Raw genomic sequence first — 17,695 nt, forward strand, 5'->3', positions numbered from 1 at the left:
CTTCTCCAGCTTCCACCCAAAACACGTTAAAGAAGCCATCCCCTACGGACAAGCCCTCCGTATACACAGGATCTGCTCGGATGAGGAGGATCGCAACAGACACCTCCAGACACTGAAAGATGCCCTCATAAGAACAGGATATGGCGCTTGACTCATTGATCAACAGTTCCGAACCTCCACAGCGAAAAACCGCACCAACCTCCTCAGAAGACAAACACGGGACACGGTGGACAGAGTACCCTTCGTCGTCCAGTACTTCCCCGGAGCGGAGAAGCTACGGCATCTCCTCCGGAGCCTTCAACATGTCATTGATGAAGACGATCATCTCGCCAAGGCCATTCCCACACCCCCACTTCTTGCCTTCAAACAACCGCACAACCTCAAACAGACCATTGTCCGCAGCAAACTACCCAGCCTTCAGGAGAACAGTGACCACGACACCACACAACCCTGCCACAGCAACCTCTGCAAGACGTGCCAGCTCATCGACACAGATGCCATCATCTCACGTGAGAATACCATCCACCAGGTACACGGTACATACTCTTGCAACTCGGCCAGCGTTGTCTACCTGATACACTGCAGGAAAGGATGTCCCGAGGCATGGTACATTGGGGAAACCATGCAGACACTGCGACAATGGATAAATGAACACCGCTCGACAATCACCAGGCAAGACTGTTCTCTTCCTGTTGGGGAGCACTTCAGCGGTCACGGGCATTCGGCCTCTGATATTCGGGTAAGCGTTCTTCAAGGCGGCCTTCACGACACACGACGGCGCAGAGTTGCTGAGCAGAAACTGATCGCCAAGTTCCGCACACATGAGGACGGCCTCAACCGGGATATTGGGTTCATGTCACACTATTTGTAATCCCCACAGCTTGCCTGGATCTGCAGAGTCTCACTGGCTGTCCTGTCTGAAGACAATACACATCTCTTTAGCCTGTCTTGATGCTCTCTCCACTCACATTGTTTGTATCTTAAATACTTGATTAGCTGTAAGTATTCGCATTCCAACCATTATTCATGTAAATTGAGTTTGTGTCTTTATATGCCCTGTTTGTGAACAGAATTCCCACTCACCTGAAGAAGGGACTTAAGGCTCTGAAAGCTTGTGTGGCTTTTGCTACCAAGTAAACCTGTTGGACTTTAACCTGGTGTTGTTAAACTTCTTACTGTGTTTACCCCAGTCCAACGCCGGTATCTCCACATCTTGATGACAGAAGACAGAGGATGGTTGTAGAGGATCGTTTTTCAAACCAGAGGACTGTGACCATTGGTGTGCCTCAGGGATCGGTGTTTGGTCCACTGTTATTTGTCATTTATATTAATGAATTGGATGAGAATTTAGGAGGCATGGTCAGTAAGTTTGCAGATGACACCAAGATTGGTGGCATCGTGGACACTGAGGAAAGTTATTTAGAATTACAATGGGATCTTGATCAATTGGGCCAGTGGACTGCGGATTGGCAGATGGAATTTAATTTAGATAAATGCGAGGTGATGCATTTTGGTAGATCGAACCAGGGCAGGACTTACTCAGTCAATGGTCGGGTGTTGGGGAGAGTTATAGAACAAAGAGATCTCGGGATACAGGTTCATAGTTCCTTGAAAGTGGAGTACAAGTGAACAGAGTGGTGAAGAAGGCATTCGGCATGCTTGGTTCCATTGGTCAGAGCATTGAACACAGGAGTTGAGATGTCTTGTTGAAGTTGTACAAGACATTGGTAAGGCCACACTTGGAATACTGTGTACAGTTCTGGTCAACCTATCATAGAAAGGATATTATTAAACTTGAAAGCGTGCAGAAATGATTTACTAGGATGCTACCAGGACTTGATTGTTTGAGTTATAAGGAGGGGCTGGATAGACTGGGATGTTTTTCCCTTGAGCATCGGAAACTTAGGGGTGATCTTATAGAGGTCTATAAAATAATGAGGGTCATAGATCAGCTAAATAGTCAACATATTTTCCCAAAGGTAGGGGAGTCTAAAACTAGGTTAAAGGTGAGAGGGGAGAGATACAAAAGGGTCCAGAGGGGCAATGTTTTCACACAGAGGGTGGTGAGTGTCTGGAGCAAGCTGCCAGAGGTAGTAGTAGAGGCGGGTACAATTTCGTCTTTTAAAAAGCATTTAGAAGTTACATGGGCAGGGTGATTATAGAGGGATATGTGCCAAATGCGGGCAATTGGGACTCATTTAGTGGTTTAAAAAAAAGGGCAGCATGGACAGGTAGGGACATAGAGCCTGTTTCTGTGCTGTTAACCTCAATGACATCTGTGTCAATCTCTTCTTTGCCTCCACCAACGATGGCCCTCTATTCAGCCCCATCCCCACAACAGTATAAATCTGATCCTATTTCCAGTTGTCTTCAGCTCTGACAAAGAGTCATCCAGACTCAAAATGTTGCTCCGTTCTCCCTCTACAGATGCGTCAAACCTGCTGAGATTTTCCAGCATTTTCTGTTTTTTGTTTCAGATTTCAGCATTAATTTGCTTTTATATTAACACAAGCTGTTCTCTTGGGTGGATGTACAAGACCTCATGGCATTATTTTGAGGGAGAACACTCACGTGTCCTAGCCAATATCCATCCCCCAATCAACATAATTAAAAACAGACTATCTGATCATTCTTACGTTGCTGTCTGTTGGAGCTTACTGTGCAGAAATTGGCTGTAAATTGGTTACATTTCAAATCTATTTCACTGGCAGTAAAAGTGTGTTGGCTCATCCTGAAGTTGTGAAAAGCTTCCTTTTACCTAGAGTGCTACAAGTGGTGATGCCTAAATAAAGGCATATGCCAAATTTAAAATATTATTAATATTAATCTGCATCCAATTAGCAGAAGTGTTCTGAATATTCAGGAAATAATTCACTTTTGCTCAACCTACAATTCTCAAGAACAGTTTTATTCAACAGTGAACAAAGTTTCATTTAGTCAAGATGCAAATATCAAATTGTCACACTCAGTATTCCATCTGGTCATTAACAAAGGCAATGCAGGTAAGCCTGGAATGTAAGCTTTTCTATGCCTTTTAGCTTTGACAAAGGGTCATCTGGACTCGAAACGTCAGCTCGTTTCTCTCCTTACAGATGCTGCCAGACCTGCTGAGATTTTCCAGCATTTTCTCTTTTGGTTTCAGATTCCAGCATCCACAGTAATTTGCTTTTAAGCCTGTTTCAAACCTAGGTTTCCTGCATCTGATCTCTACCAGGTACTAATGAAAATTCCCACTTGCAGCACTTACTGTACAATGAAATAAACTCACCTGGAAAGGAATTGCTTTGAGTCCTGTAAACAAAAAGAGAGATCAATCAACACACAGTCGAATGCAACAAAGGGAATGACTTTGTTAAAGAGTTCAGCAGGTAGAGTGAGTAATGGAATAACATTGTTAAAGAGTTCAGCAGGTAGAGTGAGTAATGGAATAACATTTGTCTACGGCACCTTCTGAATCAAGGCGGTGAGATGGTGGGCCTGGGCCTGGGTAAGATGTTCAATTGGAGAGCAACTCGATTGGCCAAATGGCCTCTTTCTGCATTGTCGGGATTCTATGGTTCTATGTTCCCTGAGCTTACACTGAGCTTCACTGCAGTGTAGGAGACTCAAGATAGACATGTTGGAGTGGGATGGTGAATTAGAAGCAAGCAACCAGAAGCAGAAAGTCACATTTGCAGAGAGAACATTAATTGATTGGCCATTCCAGGAAAATCATAACTCACAAAATCCCCACAGTGTGCTGGCTTTTGTCCCTCAGTTGACCCTAACATTGGGCCCCAAAGCCCACAAAGAAAATCCTGCCCATTTAGCAATGCCTTTGACAAGATCCCAGTGGCAAACTAATCAGAAAAGTAAAAGCCAATGGGATCCATGGAAAGGAGGCAAGTTGAGTTCACAGTTGGTGAAGTAACAGGAAGCAAAGGATAATAGTCTATGGGTGCATTTATGTTGGAAGCCTTTTTCCAGTGGGATTCCACATGGTTACTTGTTCCCAAGCACTTGTTTCCATGTTATTTGGGGCATACAGCAATGACTTAAATCTAGGTGGTCATGTTAAGCTATTTGTAGATTATACAAAAATTGATTGAGTAGTTGCTAGTAAGAAAGCTTCAGACTGCAGGAAGATGTTAATGGACTGGTCAGGTGGGCAGAAGTGTGGCAAATGGAATTCAATCCAAGTAAGGCATTGTAGAGGACAATAAATGGTAGGATGCCGAAATGTGTCGAGGAACAGAGGGACCTTGGAGTGCATGTCCACAGATCCTGAAGTTAGCAGCAGAGGCAAATAAAGTGGTTAAGTAATATGGAATACCTTCCAATCGCCTAGACACAGAAATATAAGAGAAAGAAGGTTCTAAAACTGTATGAAATGCTAGTTCAGCCACAGCTAGAGTGTGGATCTGGTCACCTCATTACAGAAAAGATTTATCACGAGAGACATTAGAAAGAAGATTTACAAGGATGTTGCTAGGAATGGGAAATTTCCTAGAAATCCTAGAAACCCTACAGTACAGAAAGAGGCCATTCGGCCCATCGAGTCTGCACCGACCACAATCCCACCCAGGCCCTACCCCCATATCCCTATATATTTACCCGCTAATCCCTCTAACTTACGCATCTCAGGACACTAAGGGGCAATTTTAGCATGGCCAATCAACCTAACCTGCACATCTTTGGACTGTGGGAGGAAACCGGAGCACCTGGAGGAAACCCACGCAGACACGAGGAGAATGTGCAAACTCCACACAGACAGTGACCCAAGCCAGGAATCGAACCCAGGTCCCTGGAGCTGTGAACCAGCTAACCACTGTGCTACCGTGCCGCCCGTTAGTGATAAGGAAAGATTGGATAGGCTCGGGTTATTTTCTTTAGAACAGAGATTTAGTTCAGATGTCTAAAATCATGAGACATATAGAGATTTAATTGGAAGAATCTAATCCCTTTCACAGAAAGATCAATCACAAGGGGGATATAGAATTAACTTTAAAAAACTTATTGAAGGGGAATTAACAAATTTTGGAACCTTGGAGAAGGAGGTTGTCAAAACAGGAAATGGAGGAGGAGGAGGGAGAGAGAGGATCTGTATTGTATAGTTGTAGGGGGTCAATACTTAGAGAGACAGATATCCTGTCTAAGCATAATGATGAGCCCCACAGTGTGTTGCCTGCCTGGTGCCATCTCAAGCCAGCTTGTAAAGGTATTGGAGAGGCAGTGTTTCGATCCATTCATTATGCTCTGAAGAGGAGTCAAACGTTCTTGGAATTTTAACTCTGTTTTCTCTCCCTCCAGATGCTGCCAGACCTGCTGAGGTTTTCCAGCATTCTGTTTTGTGTCAAGAGATCCTGTTTGGAGATAACCCAGAACTAGAAAGCAGTGATAAACAGATTAAGAGTGATCAAAGTTTGAAACTCTCTTCCGCAAACAGCAATTGATGCTCAGTCAATTATTAATTTTAAATCTGAGATTGATAATATTTTTGTTATCAAAAGATGTTAAGGGATAGGGAGCAAAAGCAGGCTTATTGAATTAGATTGCAGATCATACATGATCTCATCAAATGGCAGAACAGTATTGAGGGGCTCAAAATAAGTCTCCAGAGGCCAGTGTCCCTTCACCAGATTCCCTTTATTTACAAGCTCTATTTATCAAGTACTTCATACTCACAAAGTCCAGTGCCAGAAGACCTGGTACTCCCAGTTATATACACAGAATAGACTCCCTGATTGGACAGGTAATAATGAGCTCAATTAGGGAGATTTATTAAGAGGAATGTTCCAAGAGGCCGACCTCAATGGCTTCATTGAGGTCATTCTTGTTCCTATGTTGCTTTCTATGTATCAGCATTCCCATTCATTATCAGGTATAAGAAACTGACTTGTGATCAGCTGTCAAACTCTCTGCAGTTCACTAGCCCACTGACAGTTGATTTTTATGCATATGCATTCAGAATGGTTATTAAGTGTTGTAGGTGACTGTGGAACCAATTAATAATGAGTTTACAAGAGAGGTGATCATAGGAAAAATGAACTGTACCTGAATAAAGGAGAGACGATCCATTTGCAGTTGTTTCTGTGCTTCAACATCTACTAACTTTATCTGTTCCATCTTTTTTCTCAGTGATTCTGAATCACTCCTGATCCGAGAGAGAATGCGGTGCTCCTCGTCATCGATCAGTTTCAGTGCGTACTTTTCATCTTCTTCCAACTGTTTTCTCCATTCAGAGAACTCCTTCGACAACGTTCCTTTCAGTTCATTGGTGAGTGTCTAAAAATCAATCCCACACTCTCATTACAAACATTCCTTACACAAAACTGTTATTCTTGAACATAGGAATTATGCAGGTGTAAGACAATTAGCTTTGTTCATTATTAATTTCATGCCCTTCAGAAAATGGAGGTGAAATTTCTTCCTGAACCATTGTAGTACATGTGGTGAAGACATGTGCTCCCAGAGTATAATTAGGTAGGGAATTTCAAGATTTTGATCCAGCAGTAATGAACATATAGCAATGTGTCCAAATTAGGATAGTGTTCTGCTGGAGGGAAACGTGGGGGTGGAGGTGTTCACATGTACCAACTTGATGTTCTAAGTGGTGGAGGTCGTAGGTTTCGCAGATGGTGATGAAGAAAACTTGATGAGGTGCTGCAGTGCTTTCGGTAAGTAGTAAACACTGTAACCAAGATAAACTAGTCCTGGAGAAAATGGCTGTGTAGCATGTGAACTGGCTGCTGATCAAGAAGTTTGTTTTTCCCCGTTAGTATTGAGCTTCTGAGTATTGCAGATGCTCCAGCCACCCAAGCAAATATTCAACACATTCCTGAATTTTGCCTTATAATAAGAAGTCTCACAATACCAGGTTAAAGTCCAATAGGTTTATTTGGTAGCACACACTTTCGGAGTCTCGCTCCTTCTTCAGGTGAGTGAGGAGTTGTGTTCACAAACAGGGCATATATAGACACAAACTCAATTTACAAGATAATGGTTGGAATGCGAGTGTTTACAGGTAATCAAGTCTTAAAGGTACAGACAATGTGAGTGGAGAGAGGGTTAAGCACAAGTTAAAGAGGTGTATATTGTCTCCAGCCAGGACAGTTAGTGAGATTTTGCAAGGCCAGACAAGTCGTGGGGGTTACAGATAGTGTGACATGAACCCAAGATCCCGGTTGAGGCCGTCCTCATGTGTGCGGAACTTGGCTATCAGTTTCTGCTCAGCGATTCTGTGTTGTCGTGTGTTGTGAAGGCTGTCTTGGAGAACGCTTACCTGAAGATCAGAGGTTGAATGCCCATAACTGCTGAAGTGTTCCCTGACAGGATGAGAACACTCCTGCCTGGTGATTGTCGAGTGCTGTACATTGTCATAGTGTCTGCATGGTCTCCCCAATGTACCATGCCTCGGGACATCCTTTCCTGCAGCGTATCAGGTAGACAACGTTGGCCGAGTCGCAAAGTATGTACCTTGTACCGAGGTGGATGGTGTCCTCATGTGAGAGGATGGCATCCGTGTCGATGATCCAGCACGTCTTGCAGAGGCTGCTGTGGCAGGGTTGTATGGTGTCGTGGTCACTGTTCTCCTGAAGGCTGGGTAGTTTGCTGCGGACAATGGTCTGTTTGAGGTTGTGCGGTTGTTTGAAGGCAAGAAGTAGGGGTATGGGGATGACCTTGGTGAGGTGTTCATCTTCATCGATGACATGTTGAAGGCTCTGGAGAAGATGTTGTAGCTTCTCCGCTCCGGGGAAGTACTGGACGATGAAGGGTACTCTGTCCGCCGTGTCCCGTGTTTGTCTTCTGAGGAGGTCGGTGCGGTTTTTCGCTGTGGCGCGTCGGAACTGTCGATCGATGAGTCGAGCGCCATATCCTGTTCTTATGAAGGCATCTTTCAGCGTTTGTAGGTGTCTGTAGTGATCCTCTTCATCTGAGCAGATCCTGTGTATACGGAGGGCTTGTCCGTAGGGGATGGCTTTTTTAACATGTTTTGGGTGGAAGCTGGAGAAGTGGAGCATCGTGAGGTTATCCGTGGGCTTGTGGTACAGTGAAGTGCTGAGGTGACCGTCCTTGATGGAGATGCATGTGTCCAAAAATGCAACCGATTCTGATGAGTAGTCCATGGTGAGCCTAATGGTGGGATGGAACCTATTGATGTCATTATATAGTTGTTTCAGTGATTGTTCGCCATGAGTCCAAAGGAAGAAAATGTCATCGATGTATCTAGTGTATAGCATCAGTTGAAGGTCCTGTGCGGTGAAGAGGTCTTGTTTGAACCTGTGCATGAAGATGTTGGCATATTGAGGTGCGAATGTGGTCCCCATGGCTGCTCCGTGTGTCTGGGTGAAGAACTGATTGTTGAAGGTGAAGACGTTGTGGTCCAGAATGAAGCGGATGAGTTGTAGAATTGCATCTGGAGATTGGCAGTTGTTGGCGTTGAGTACTGAGGCAGTTGCAGCAATGCCGTCATCGTGGGGGATGCTGGTGTAGAGCGCTGAGACATCCATCGTGACGAGGAGTGCTCCTGGTTCAACTGCTCCATGTGTGCTGAATTTCTGTAGAAGTCCGTAGTGACGCGACAGAAGCTGGGGGTTCTTTGTACAATGGGTTTCAGGATGCCCTCGACGTAGCTGGAGATGTTCTCACACAGGGTCCCATTGCCTGATACGATGGGACGGCCGGGTGTGTTGGCCTTTAAGACTTGATTACCTGTAAAGGCTCACATTCCAACAATTATCTTGTAAATTGAGTTTGTGTCTATATATGCCCTGTTTGTGAACACAACTCCTCACTCACCTGAAGAAGGAGTGAGACTCCGAAAGCTTGTGCTACCAAATAAACCTGTTGGAATTTAACCTGGTGTTGTGAGACTTCTTACTGTGCTTACCCCAGTCCAACGCCAGCACCTCCACATTATGCCTCATAGACAGTAAACAGGCTTTAAGAGTTGAAGGTTGAGGCACTCACTGAGGGATACTCAGTCGCCGACCTGTTCCAGTAGCCATGGTAATTTGTTATATATACACTGAGAATCACAGTTAGCTAGAAAAAATTGAATATTGTCAGTGTTCCTCTCCTATAAACCTATACTCCTATAGAGGAGTATACGGGATGTAGGAAGGAGCTTAAGAAGGAAATTAGGAGAGCGAGAAGGGGTCATGAGAAGACCTTGGCGGGTAAGATTAAGGAGAATCCCAAGGCTTTCTACAAATATGTCAAGAGTAAAAGGATGAGATGTGAAGGCATAGGACCCTTAAAAGGTGAAGGGGGAAAAGTTTGTGCGGAACCGTTAGAAATGGCGGAGGTGCTTAATGAATACTTTACCTCGGTATTCACGGTGGAAAGGGATCTGGGTGGTTGTACTGCTGGTTTGCGGTGGACAGAAAGGATCGAGCATGTGGACATAAAGAAAGAGGATGTGTTGGAACTATTGAATGGCATCAAGGTTGGTAAGTCGCCGGGACCGGATGGGATGTACCCCAGGTTACTGTGGGAGGCGAGGGAGGAGATTGCGGAGCCTTTGGCGATGTTCTTTGCATCGTCGATGGAGACGGGAGAGGTTCCGGAGGATTGGAGGATTGCAGATGTGGTCCCTATATTCAAGAAAGGGAACAGGGACAGCCCGGGAAATTACCGACCGGTGAGTCTAACCTCAGTGGTTGGTAAGTTGATGGAGAGGATCCTGAGAGACAGGATTTATGATCATCTAGAGAAGTTTAGTATGATCAAAAGTAGTCAGCACGGCTTTGTCAAGGGCAGGTCGTGCCTTACGAGCCTGGTTGAGTTCTTTGAAAATGTGACCAAACACATTGACGAAGGAAGAGCGGTGGATGTGGTCTATATGGACTTCAGCAAGGCGTTTGATAAGGTCCCCCATGCAAGACTTCTTGAGAAAGTGAGAGGGCATGGGATCCAAGGGGCTGTTGCCTTGTGGATCCAGAACTGGCTTGCCTGCAGAAGGCAGAGAGTGGCTGTGGAGGGGTCTTTCTCGGCATGGAGGTCAGTGACCAGTGGAGTGCCCCAGGGATCTGTTCTGGGACCCTTGCTGTTTGTCATTTTCATAAATGACCTGGATGAGGAAGTGGAGGGATGGGTTGGTAAGTTTGCTGACGACACCAAGGTAGGTGGTGTTGTGGATAGTTTGGAGGGATGTCAGAAGTTGCAGCGAGACATAGATAGAATGCAAGACTGGGCGGAGAAGTGGCAGATGGACTTCAACCCGGATAGTGATCCATTTTGGCAGATCCAATGGGATGAAGCAGGAGTATAATATGAAGGGTACCATTCTTAGCAGTGTAGAGGATCAGAAGGACCTTGGGGTCCGGGTCCATAGGACTCTTAAATCGGCCTCGCAGGTGGAGGATGCGGTCAAGAAGGCGTACGGCGTACTAGCCTTCATTAATCGAGGGATTGAGTTTAGGAGTCGGGAGATAATGCTGCAGCTTTATAGGACCCTGGTTAGACCCCACTTGGAGTACTGCGCGCAGTTCTGGTCACCTCATTACAGGAAAGATGTTGAAGCCATTGAAAGGGTGCAGAGGAGATTTACAAGGATGTTGCCTGGATTGGGGGGCATGCCTTATGAGGATAGGTTGAGGGAGCTTGGTCTCTTCTCCCTGGAGAGACGAAGGATGAGAGGTGACCTGATAGAGGTTTACAAGATGTTGAGAGGTCTGGATAGGGTAGACTCTCAGAGGCTATTTCCAAGGGCTGAAATGGTTGCTACGAGAGGACACAGGTTTAAGGTGCTGGGGGGTAGGTACAGAGGAGATGTCAGGGGTAAGTTTTTCACTCAGAGGGTGGTGGGTGAGTGGAATCGGCTGACGTCGGTGGTGGTGGAGGCAAACTCGTTGGGGTCTTTTAAGAGACTTCTGGATGAGTACATGGGATTTAATGGGATTGAGGGCTATAGATAGGCCTAGAGGTAGGGATATGATCAGCGCAACTTGTGGGCCGAAGGGCCTGTTTGTGCTGTGGCTTTCTATGTTCTATGTTCTAAACCTGAATCCTGCAATTAAGGGAGTTAACATTCAAAATGGCACCAAAGTAACAGAATAGAAATATCCCTTGTAATCTCCACTGACATCCATATTTTTCTGTACCAAGCTTCAGATGAACATTTAAACTATCAAAACTCGCTATTATAATACAATCCAAATTCCTAGAGTGTGTTACAGCCTTGCAATACACTCCCCAAAGCCTGGTGTCCCCTGTGGAAATAAGGATTGGGGTAACCATGCAGACGCTACGACAACGGATGAATGAACACCGCTCGACAATCACCAGGCAAGACTGTCCTCTTCCTGTGGGGGGGCACTTCAGCAGTCACGGGCATTCAGCCTCTGATCTTCGGGTAAGCGTTCTCCAAGGCGGCCTTCACGACACACGTCAGCGCAGAGTCGCTGAGCAGAAACTGATAGCCAAGTTCCGCACACTTGAGGACGGCCTAAACCGGGATGTTGGATTTATGTCACATTATCAGTAACCCCCACAGCTTGCCCACTGGACTTGCAGAATCTCACTAGCTGTTCTGTCTGGAGACAATACACATCTCTTTAACCCGTGTTTAATGTTCCCTCCACCCACATTGTCTGTACCTTTAAGACCTGGCTGGCTCTAGGGATTCGCATTCTAATCAGTATTCTGTAACTTGATTTTGTGTCGCTGTGCACTGTGTGAGAGCACATTTCCACTCCATCTGACGAAGGAGCAGCGCTCCGAAAGCTTATGGTATTTGCTACCAAATAAACCTGTTGGACTTTAACCTCGTGTTGTGAGACTTCTTACTGTGTTCACCCCAGTCCAACGCCGGCATCTCCACATCAAAATAAGGATTGCCAGGGGAAGTTGTGGGGAGGAACTAAAATTTCCATTCAGATTTATTTGCATTAAGCTTTTTCATAGCTGTCTGGTACAACTGTCTCATTTGCTAGGCCATTTATGTTTAAAATTTATTTATTAGTGTCACAAGTAGGCTTACATTGACACTGCAATGAAGTTACTGTGAAAATCCCCGAGTCACCACACTCCGGTGCCTGTTCGGGTACACTGAGGGAAAATTTAGTATGGCTGATGCACCTAAGCAGTACGTCTTTCGGACTGTGGGAGGAAACTGGAGCACCCGGAGGAAAACCACTCTGACATGGGGAGAACATGCAGACTCCGCACAGACAGTCAGCCAAGTCGGGAATCAAACCTGGGTCCCTGGCGCAATGAGGTAGCAGTGCCACTGTGCTGCCCCATGGTCAGTTAAGAGTCAGCCACAATGCTGAGGGTGTGGAGTCACATATATGCCTGACTAGGTAAAGATAGAGACTCTATCCCTGAAGGAAATTTGTAAATCAGGCTTTTACAACAAAACAGTAGTGTCATGGTTATCAAGAATTATGAGTACAAAGAACAAAGAACAAAGAAAATTACAGCACAGGAACAGGCCCTTCGGCCCTCCAAGCCTGCACCGACCATGCTGCCCGACTTAACTAAAAACCCCTACCCTTCCGGGGACCATATCCCTCTATTTCCATCCTATTCATGTACTTGTCAAGACGTCCCTTAAAAGTCACTACCGTATCCACTTCCACTATACCGTATCCACTTCCACTACCTCCCCTGGCAACGAGTTCCAGGCACCCACTACTCTCTGTGTAAAAAATCTGCCTCATACATCTCCTTTAAACCTTGCCCCTTGCACCTTAAACCTATGCCCCCTAGTAATTGACTCTTCCACCCTGGGAAAAAGCTTCTGACTATCCATTCCGTCCATGCCTCTCATAATCTTGTAGACTTCTATCAGGTCTCCCCTCAACCTCCGTCATTCCAGTGAGAACAAACCAAGTTTCTCCAACCTCTCCTCATAGCTAATGCCCTCCATACCAGGCAACATCCTGGTAAATCTTTTCTGTACCCTCTCCAAAGCCTCCCCACATCCTTCTGGTAGTGTGGCGACCAGAATTGAACACTATATTCCAAGTGCAGCCTAACTAAGGTTCTATAAAGCTGCAACATGACTTGCCAATTTTTAAACTCAATACCCTGGCCGATGAAGGCAAGCATGCCGTATGCCTTCTTGACTACCTTCTCCACCTGCATTGCCACTTTGGTAGGGAAGTTGTTGGAGAGGATTCTTAGAGACAGGATGTATGTGCATTTAGAACGGAACAATCTCATTAGTGACAGACAGCATGGTTTTGTAAGAGGGAGGTCATGCCTTACAAATTTGGTGGAGTTTTTTGAGGAAGTGACAAAAACGGTTGATGAAGGAAGGGCCGTGGATGTCGTCTATATGGATTTCAGTAAGGCATTTGACAAAGTCCCACATGGCAGGTTGGTTAAGAAGGTTAAGGCTCATGGGATACAAGGAGAAGTGGCTAGATGGGTGGAGAACTGGCTTGGCCATAGGAGACAGAGGGTAGTGGTCGAAGGGTCTTTTTCCGGCTGGAGGTCTGTGACCAGTGGTGTCCCGCAGGGCTCTGTACTGGGACCTCTGCTATTTGTGATATATATAAATGATTTGGAAGAAGGTGTAACTGGTGTAATCAGCAAGTTTGCGGATGACACGAAGATGGCTGGACTTGCGGATAGCGAAGAGCATTGTCGGGCAATACAGCAGGATATAGATAGGCTGGAAAATTGGGCGGAGAGGTGGCAGATGGAGTTTAATCCGGATAAATGCGAAGTGATGCATTTTGGAAGAAATAATGTAGGGAGGAGTTATACAATAAATGGCAGAGTCATCAGGAGTATAGAAACACAGAGGGACCCACTCTTTGTTTAACTGGAGTGAGAGTGGGGGAGAGAGTCTTAGCAGGAGTGCTGAGAGTAAGCTAAGAAGTGATTTAATTATTCATTTATTCATTTAAGGGTATTCCTAGTATATTTCGCGGGCTTTTTTCAGGGTTTTGAATTGAGGAAGTGAGGTCAGCTGAAGGGGATTCTGGGAGGTTGAGTCTTAGTACAAAAGGCAGTTACTTGGGGGGTTCGTCGGGAGCATAAAAAGCCGTCTGCACTATACAGCGGGCAGCGTCGGGAGCGGGCAGTGGAGTGAGTGGGGAGCAGAGTGTGCATTATAAGGGCTTTGGCTCACAGGGCTTGGGCTAAAAGGGCAAGGCAAGGCTAGTTATTTTTTACCCAACCCTATAAAGGATAAGGGTAGATATGAGTGATCGGCCAGTTCAGTGCTTCCGATGTGGGATGTGGGAGTTTCTGCAAACACCGAGCTTCCCAGAGGTTCACATATGTGCCAGGTGCGTGGAACTGCAGCTCTTGAGAGACCGTGTTAGGGAACTGGAGCTGCAGATCGCTGACCTTAGCCTAGTCAGGGAAAATGGGAGAAAAATTGACAGCAGTTATAGGCAACTAGTTACACCGGGGCATCGGGAGAATGACACGTGGGTCACAGTTAGGAGGAGTAAAGGGCAGAAGGGTAAAGTACAAGGGAGGTCTCCAGAGGTGTCTCAAAATAGGAAGGGCTTGGTGACAGGTGTGAGAGGGGAGGGGAGTGGACAGTTAGAAGAAGGGTCACCTGTGGTTGTCCCACTCCAAAACAGGTACATTGTTTTAGATAGTGTGGAGGAGTGTGCCTCTCCAGGGGTAAGACACAGTGACCAGGTCACTGGCACACAGTCAGGCTCTGTGGCCCGGAAAGGGAAGAGAGGGGTTAGGAGAGCGATAGTGGTGGGGGATGCGTCAGTTAGAGGGACAGACAGGCGATTCTGTGGGGGCGAACGGGACTCCAGGATGGTAGTCTGCCTACCTGGTGCTGGGGTCACGGATGTCTCCGAGCGGATAGGAGGCATTTTAAAAGGGGAAGATAAAGAAACGGATGTCATTATACACATTGGTGGAAATGACGTAGATAGGAAGAGTAGAGGGGTCCTAAGGGAGCAATTCAGGGAGTTGGGAAATAGGTTAAAAAGTAGGGTCACTAGGGTGGCCATCTCTGGGCTGCTCCCAATGCCTCGTGCCACTGAGGATAAGAATAGGGAGTTGGTTCAAATGAATGCCTGGCTAAAGGACTGGTCCAGGAGGGAGGGCTTTATTTTCATAGACCAATGGGAGGTTTTCAGGAGAGGATGGCACCTGTACAAGAGGGAGGGGTCACAACTAAGTTGGAAGGGCACAAATATCCTGGCTGGGAGCTTTGCTAGTGCAGTTCGGGGGGGTTTAAACTAGTATGGCAGGGGGGTGGGGATCAAACTATTAGGTCTATAAGTGTGGTGGCTGGGGACGAGCTTGGGGCTGGGACAAGGCTGGCAAAGAAGAAGAGCACTCTGGGGGAGGACGACCTCACTGAGCCTGGGGGTCTGGAGTGCTTATACTTCAATGCAAGGAGCGTAGCAGGTAAAACAGACGAACTTGGGGCCTTAATGCGCACGAGGAATTTGGATGTGGTTGCGGTGACGGAGACTTAAGACCATAAGACCATAAGACATAGGAGCGGAAGTAAGGCCATTCGGCCCATCGAGTCCACTCCACCATTCAATCATGGTTGATTTCAACTCCATTTACCCGCTCTCTCCCCATAGCCCTTAATTCCTCGAGAAATCAAGAATTTATCAATTTCTGTCTTGAAGACGCTCAACGTCTCGGCCTCCACAGCCCTCTGTGGCAATGAATTCCACAGACCCACCACTCTCTGGCTGAAGAAATTTCTCCTCATCTCTGTTCTAAAGTGACTCCCTTTTATTCTAAGGCTGTGCCCCCGCGTCCTAGTCTCCCCTGTTAATGGAAACAACTTCCCTACGTCCATCCTATCTAAGCCGTTCATTATCTTGTAAGTTTCTATCAGATCTCCCCTCAACCTCCTAAACTCCAATGAATATAATCCCACGATCCTCAGACGTTCATCGTATGTCAGGCCTACCATTCCTGGGATCATCCGTGTGAATCTCCGCTGGACCCGCTCCAGTGCCAGTATGTCCTTCCTGAGGTGTGGGGCCCAAAATTGCTCACAGTACTCCAAATGGGGCCTAACCAGTGCTTTATAAAGCCTCAGAAGTACATCCCTGCTTTTGTATTCCAAGCCTCTTGAGATAAATGACAACATTACATTTGCTTTCTTAATTACGGACTCAACCTGCAAGTTTACCTTTAGAGAATCCTGGACTAGGACTCCCAAGTCCCTTTGCACTTTAGCATTATGAATTTTGTCACCGTTTAGAAAATAGTCCATGCCTCTATTCTTTTTTCCAAAGTGTATGACCTCGCACTTGCCCACGTTGAATTTCATCAGCCACTTCTTGGACCACTCTCCTAAACTGTCTAAATCTTTCTGCAGCCTCCCCACCTCCTCAATACTACCTGCCCCTCCACCTATCTTTGTATCATCGGCAAACTTGGCCAGAATGCTCCCAGTCCCGTCATCTAGATCGTTAATATATAAAGAGAACAGCTGTGGCTCCAACACTGAACCCTGCGGGACACCACTTGTCACCGGTTGCCATTCTGAGAAAGAACCTTTTATCCCAACTCTCTGCCTTCTGTCTGACAGCCAATCGTCAATCCATGTTAGTACCTTGCCTCGAATACCATGGGCCCTTATTTTACTCAGCAGTCTCCCGTGAGGCACCTTGTCAAAGGCCTTTTGGAAGTCAAGATAGATAACATCCATTGGCTCTCCTTGGTCTAACCTATTTGTTATCTCTTCAAAGAACTCTAACAGGTTTGTCAGGCACGACCTCCCCTTACTAAATCCATGCTGACTTGTCTTAATCCGACCCTGCACTTCCAAGAATTTAGAAATCTCATCCTTAACGATGGATTCTAGAATTTTGCCAACAACTGAGGTTAGGCTAATTGGCCTATAATTTTCCATCTTTTTTCTTGTTCCCTTCTTGAACAGTGGGGTTACAACAGCGATTTTCCAATCCTCTGGTACTTTCCCTGACTCCAGTGACTTTTGAAAGATCATAACTAACGCCTCCACTATTTCTTCAGCTATCTCCTTTAGAACTCTAGGATGTAGCCCATCTGGGCCCGGAGATTTATCAATTTTCAGACCTTTTAGTTTCTCTAGCACTTTCTCCTTTGTGATGGCAACCATATTCAACTCTGCCCCCTGACTTTCCTGAATTGTTGGGATATTACTCATGTCTTCTACTGTGAAGACTGACGCAAAGTACTTATTAAGTTCCTCAGCTATTTCCTTGTCTCCCATCACTAGATTACCAGCGTCATTTTGGAGCGGCCCAATGTCTACTTTTGCCTCCCGTTTGTTTTTAATGTATTTAAAGAAACTTTTACTATCATTCCTAATGTTACTGGCTAGCCTACCTTCATATTTGATCCTCTCCTTCCTTATTTCTCTCTTTGTTATCCTCTGTTTGTTTTTATAGCCTTCCCAATCTTCTGACTTCCCACTACTCTTTGCCACATTATAGGCTCTCTCTTTTGCCTTGATGCATTCCCTGACTTCCTTTGTCAGCCATGGCTGCCTAATCCCCCCTCTGATAACCTTTCTTTTGTTTGGGATGAACCTCTGCACTGTGTCCTCAATTACTCCCAGAAACTCCTGCCATTGCTGTTCTACTGTCTTTCCCATTAGGCTCTGCTTCCAGTCGATTTTTGTCAGTTCCTCCCTCATGCGCCTGTAATTACCTTTATTTAACTGTAGAACCTTCACATCTGATTCTGCCTTCCTTCTTTCAAATTGCAGACTGAATTCTACCATATTATGATCACTGCTTCCTAAGTGTTCCCTTACTTTAAGATCTTT

The 17,695-nt window shown here is 45.9% G+C and overlaps 1 protein-coding gene across 2 annotated transcripts in view; it reads right to left on the minus strand.

Annotated features, from left to right (window-relative positions):
- The window catches only part of LOC144506648 (E3 ubiquitin/ISG15 ligase TRIM25-like), an 86,727-nt gene that overhangs the window by 49,197 nt on the left and 19,835 nt on the right, over positions 1–17,695 (minus strand). For both annotated transcript variants that reach the window (XM_078233041.1, XM_078233042.1), the window contains exons 3-4: positions 6,034–6,264; positions 3,269–3,291 (exon numbers count right to left, since the gene is read on the minus strand). In XM_078233041.1, coding sequence (XP_078089167.1) covers positions 3,269–3,291; positions 6,034–6,264 — 254 coding nt within the window. The remainder of the gene's footprint in view (positions 1–3,268; positions 3,292–6,033; positions 6,265–17,695) is intronic.

This window comes from Mustelus asterias, chromosome 17 (assembly GCF_964213995.1).
Source record: "Mustelus asterias chromosome 17, sMusAst1.hap1.1, whole genome shotgun sequence".
NCBI lineage: Eukaryota > Metazoa > Chordata > Chondrichthyes > Carcharhiniformes > Triakidae > Mustelus > Mustelus asterias.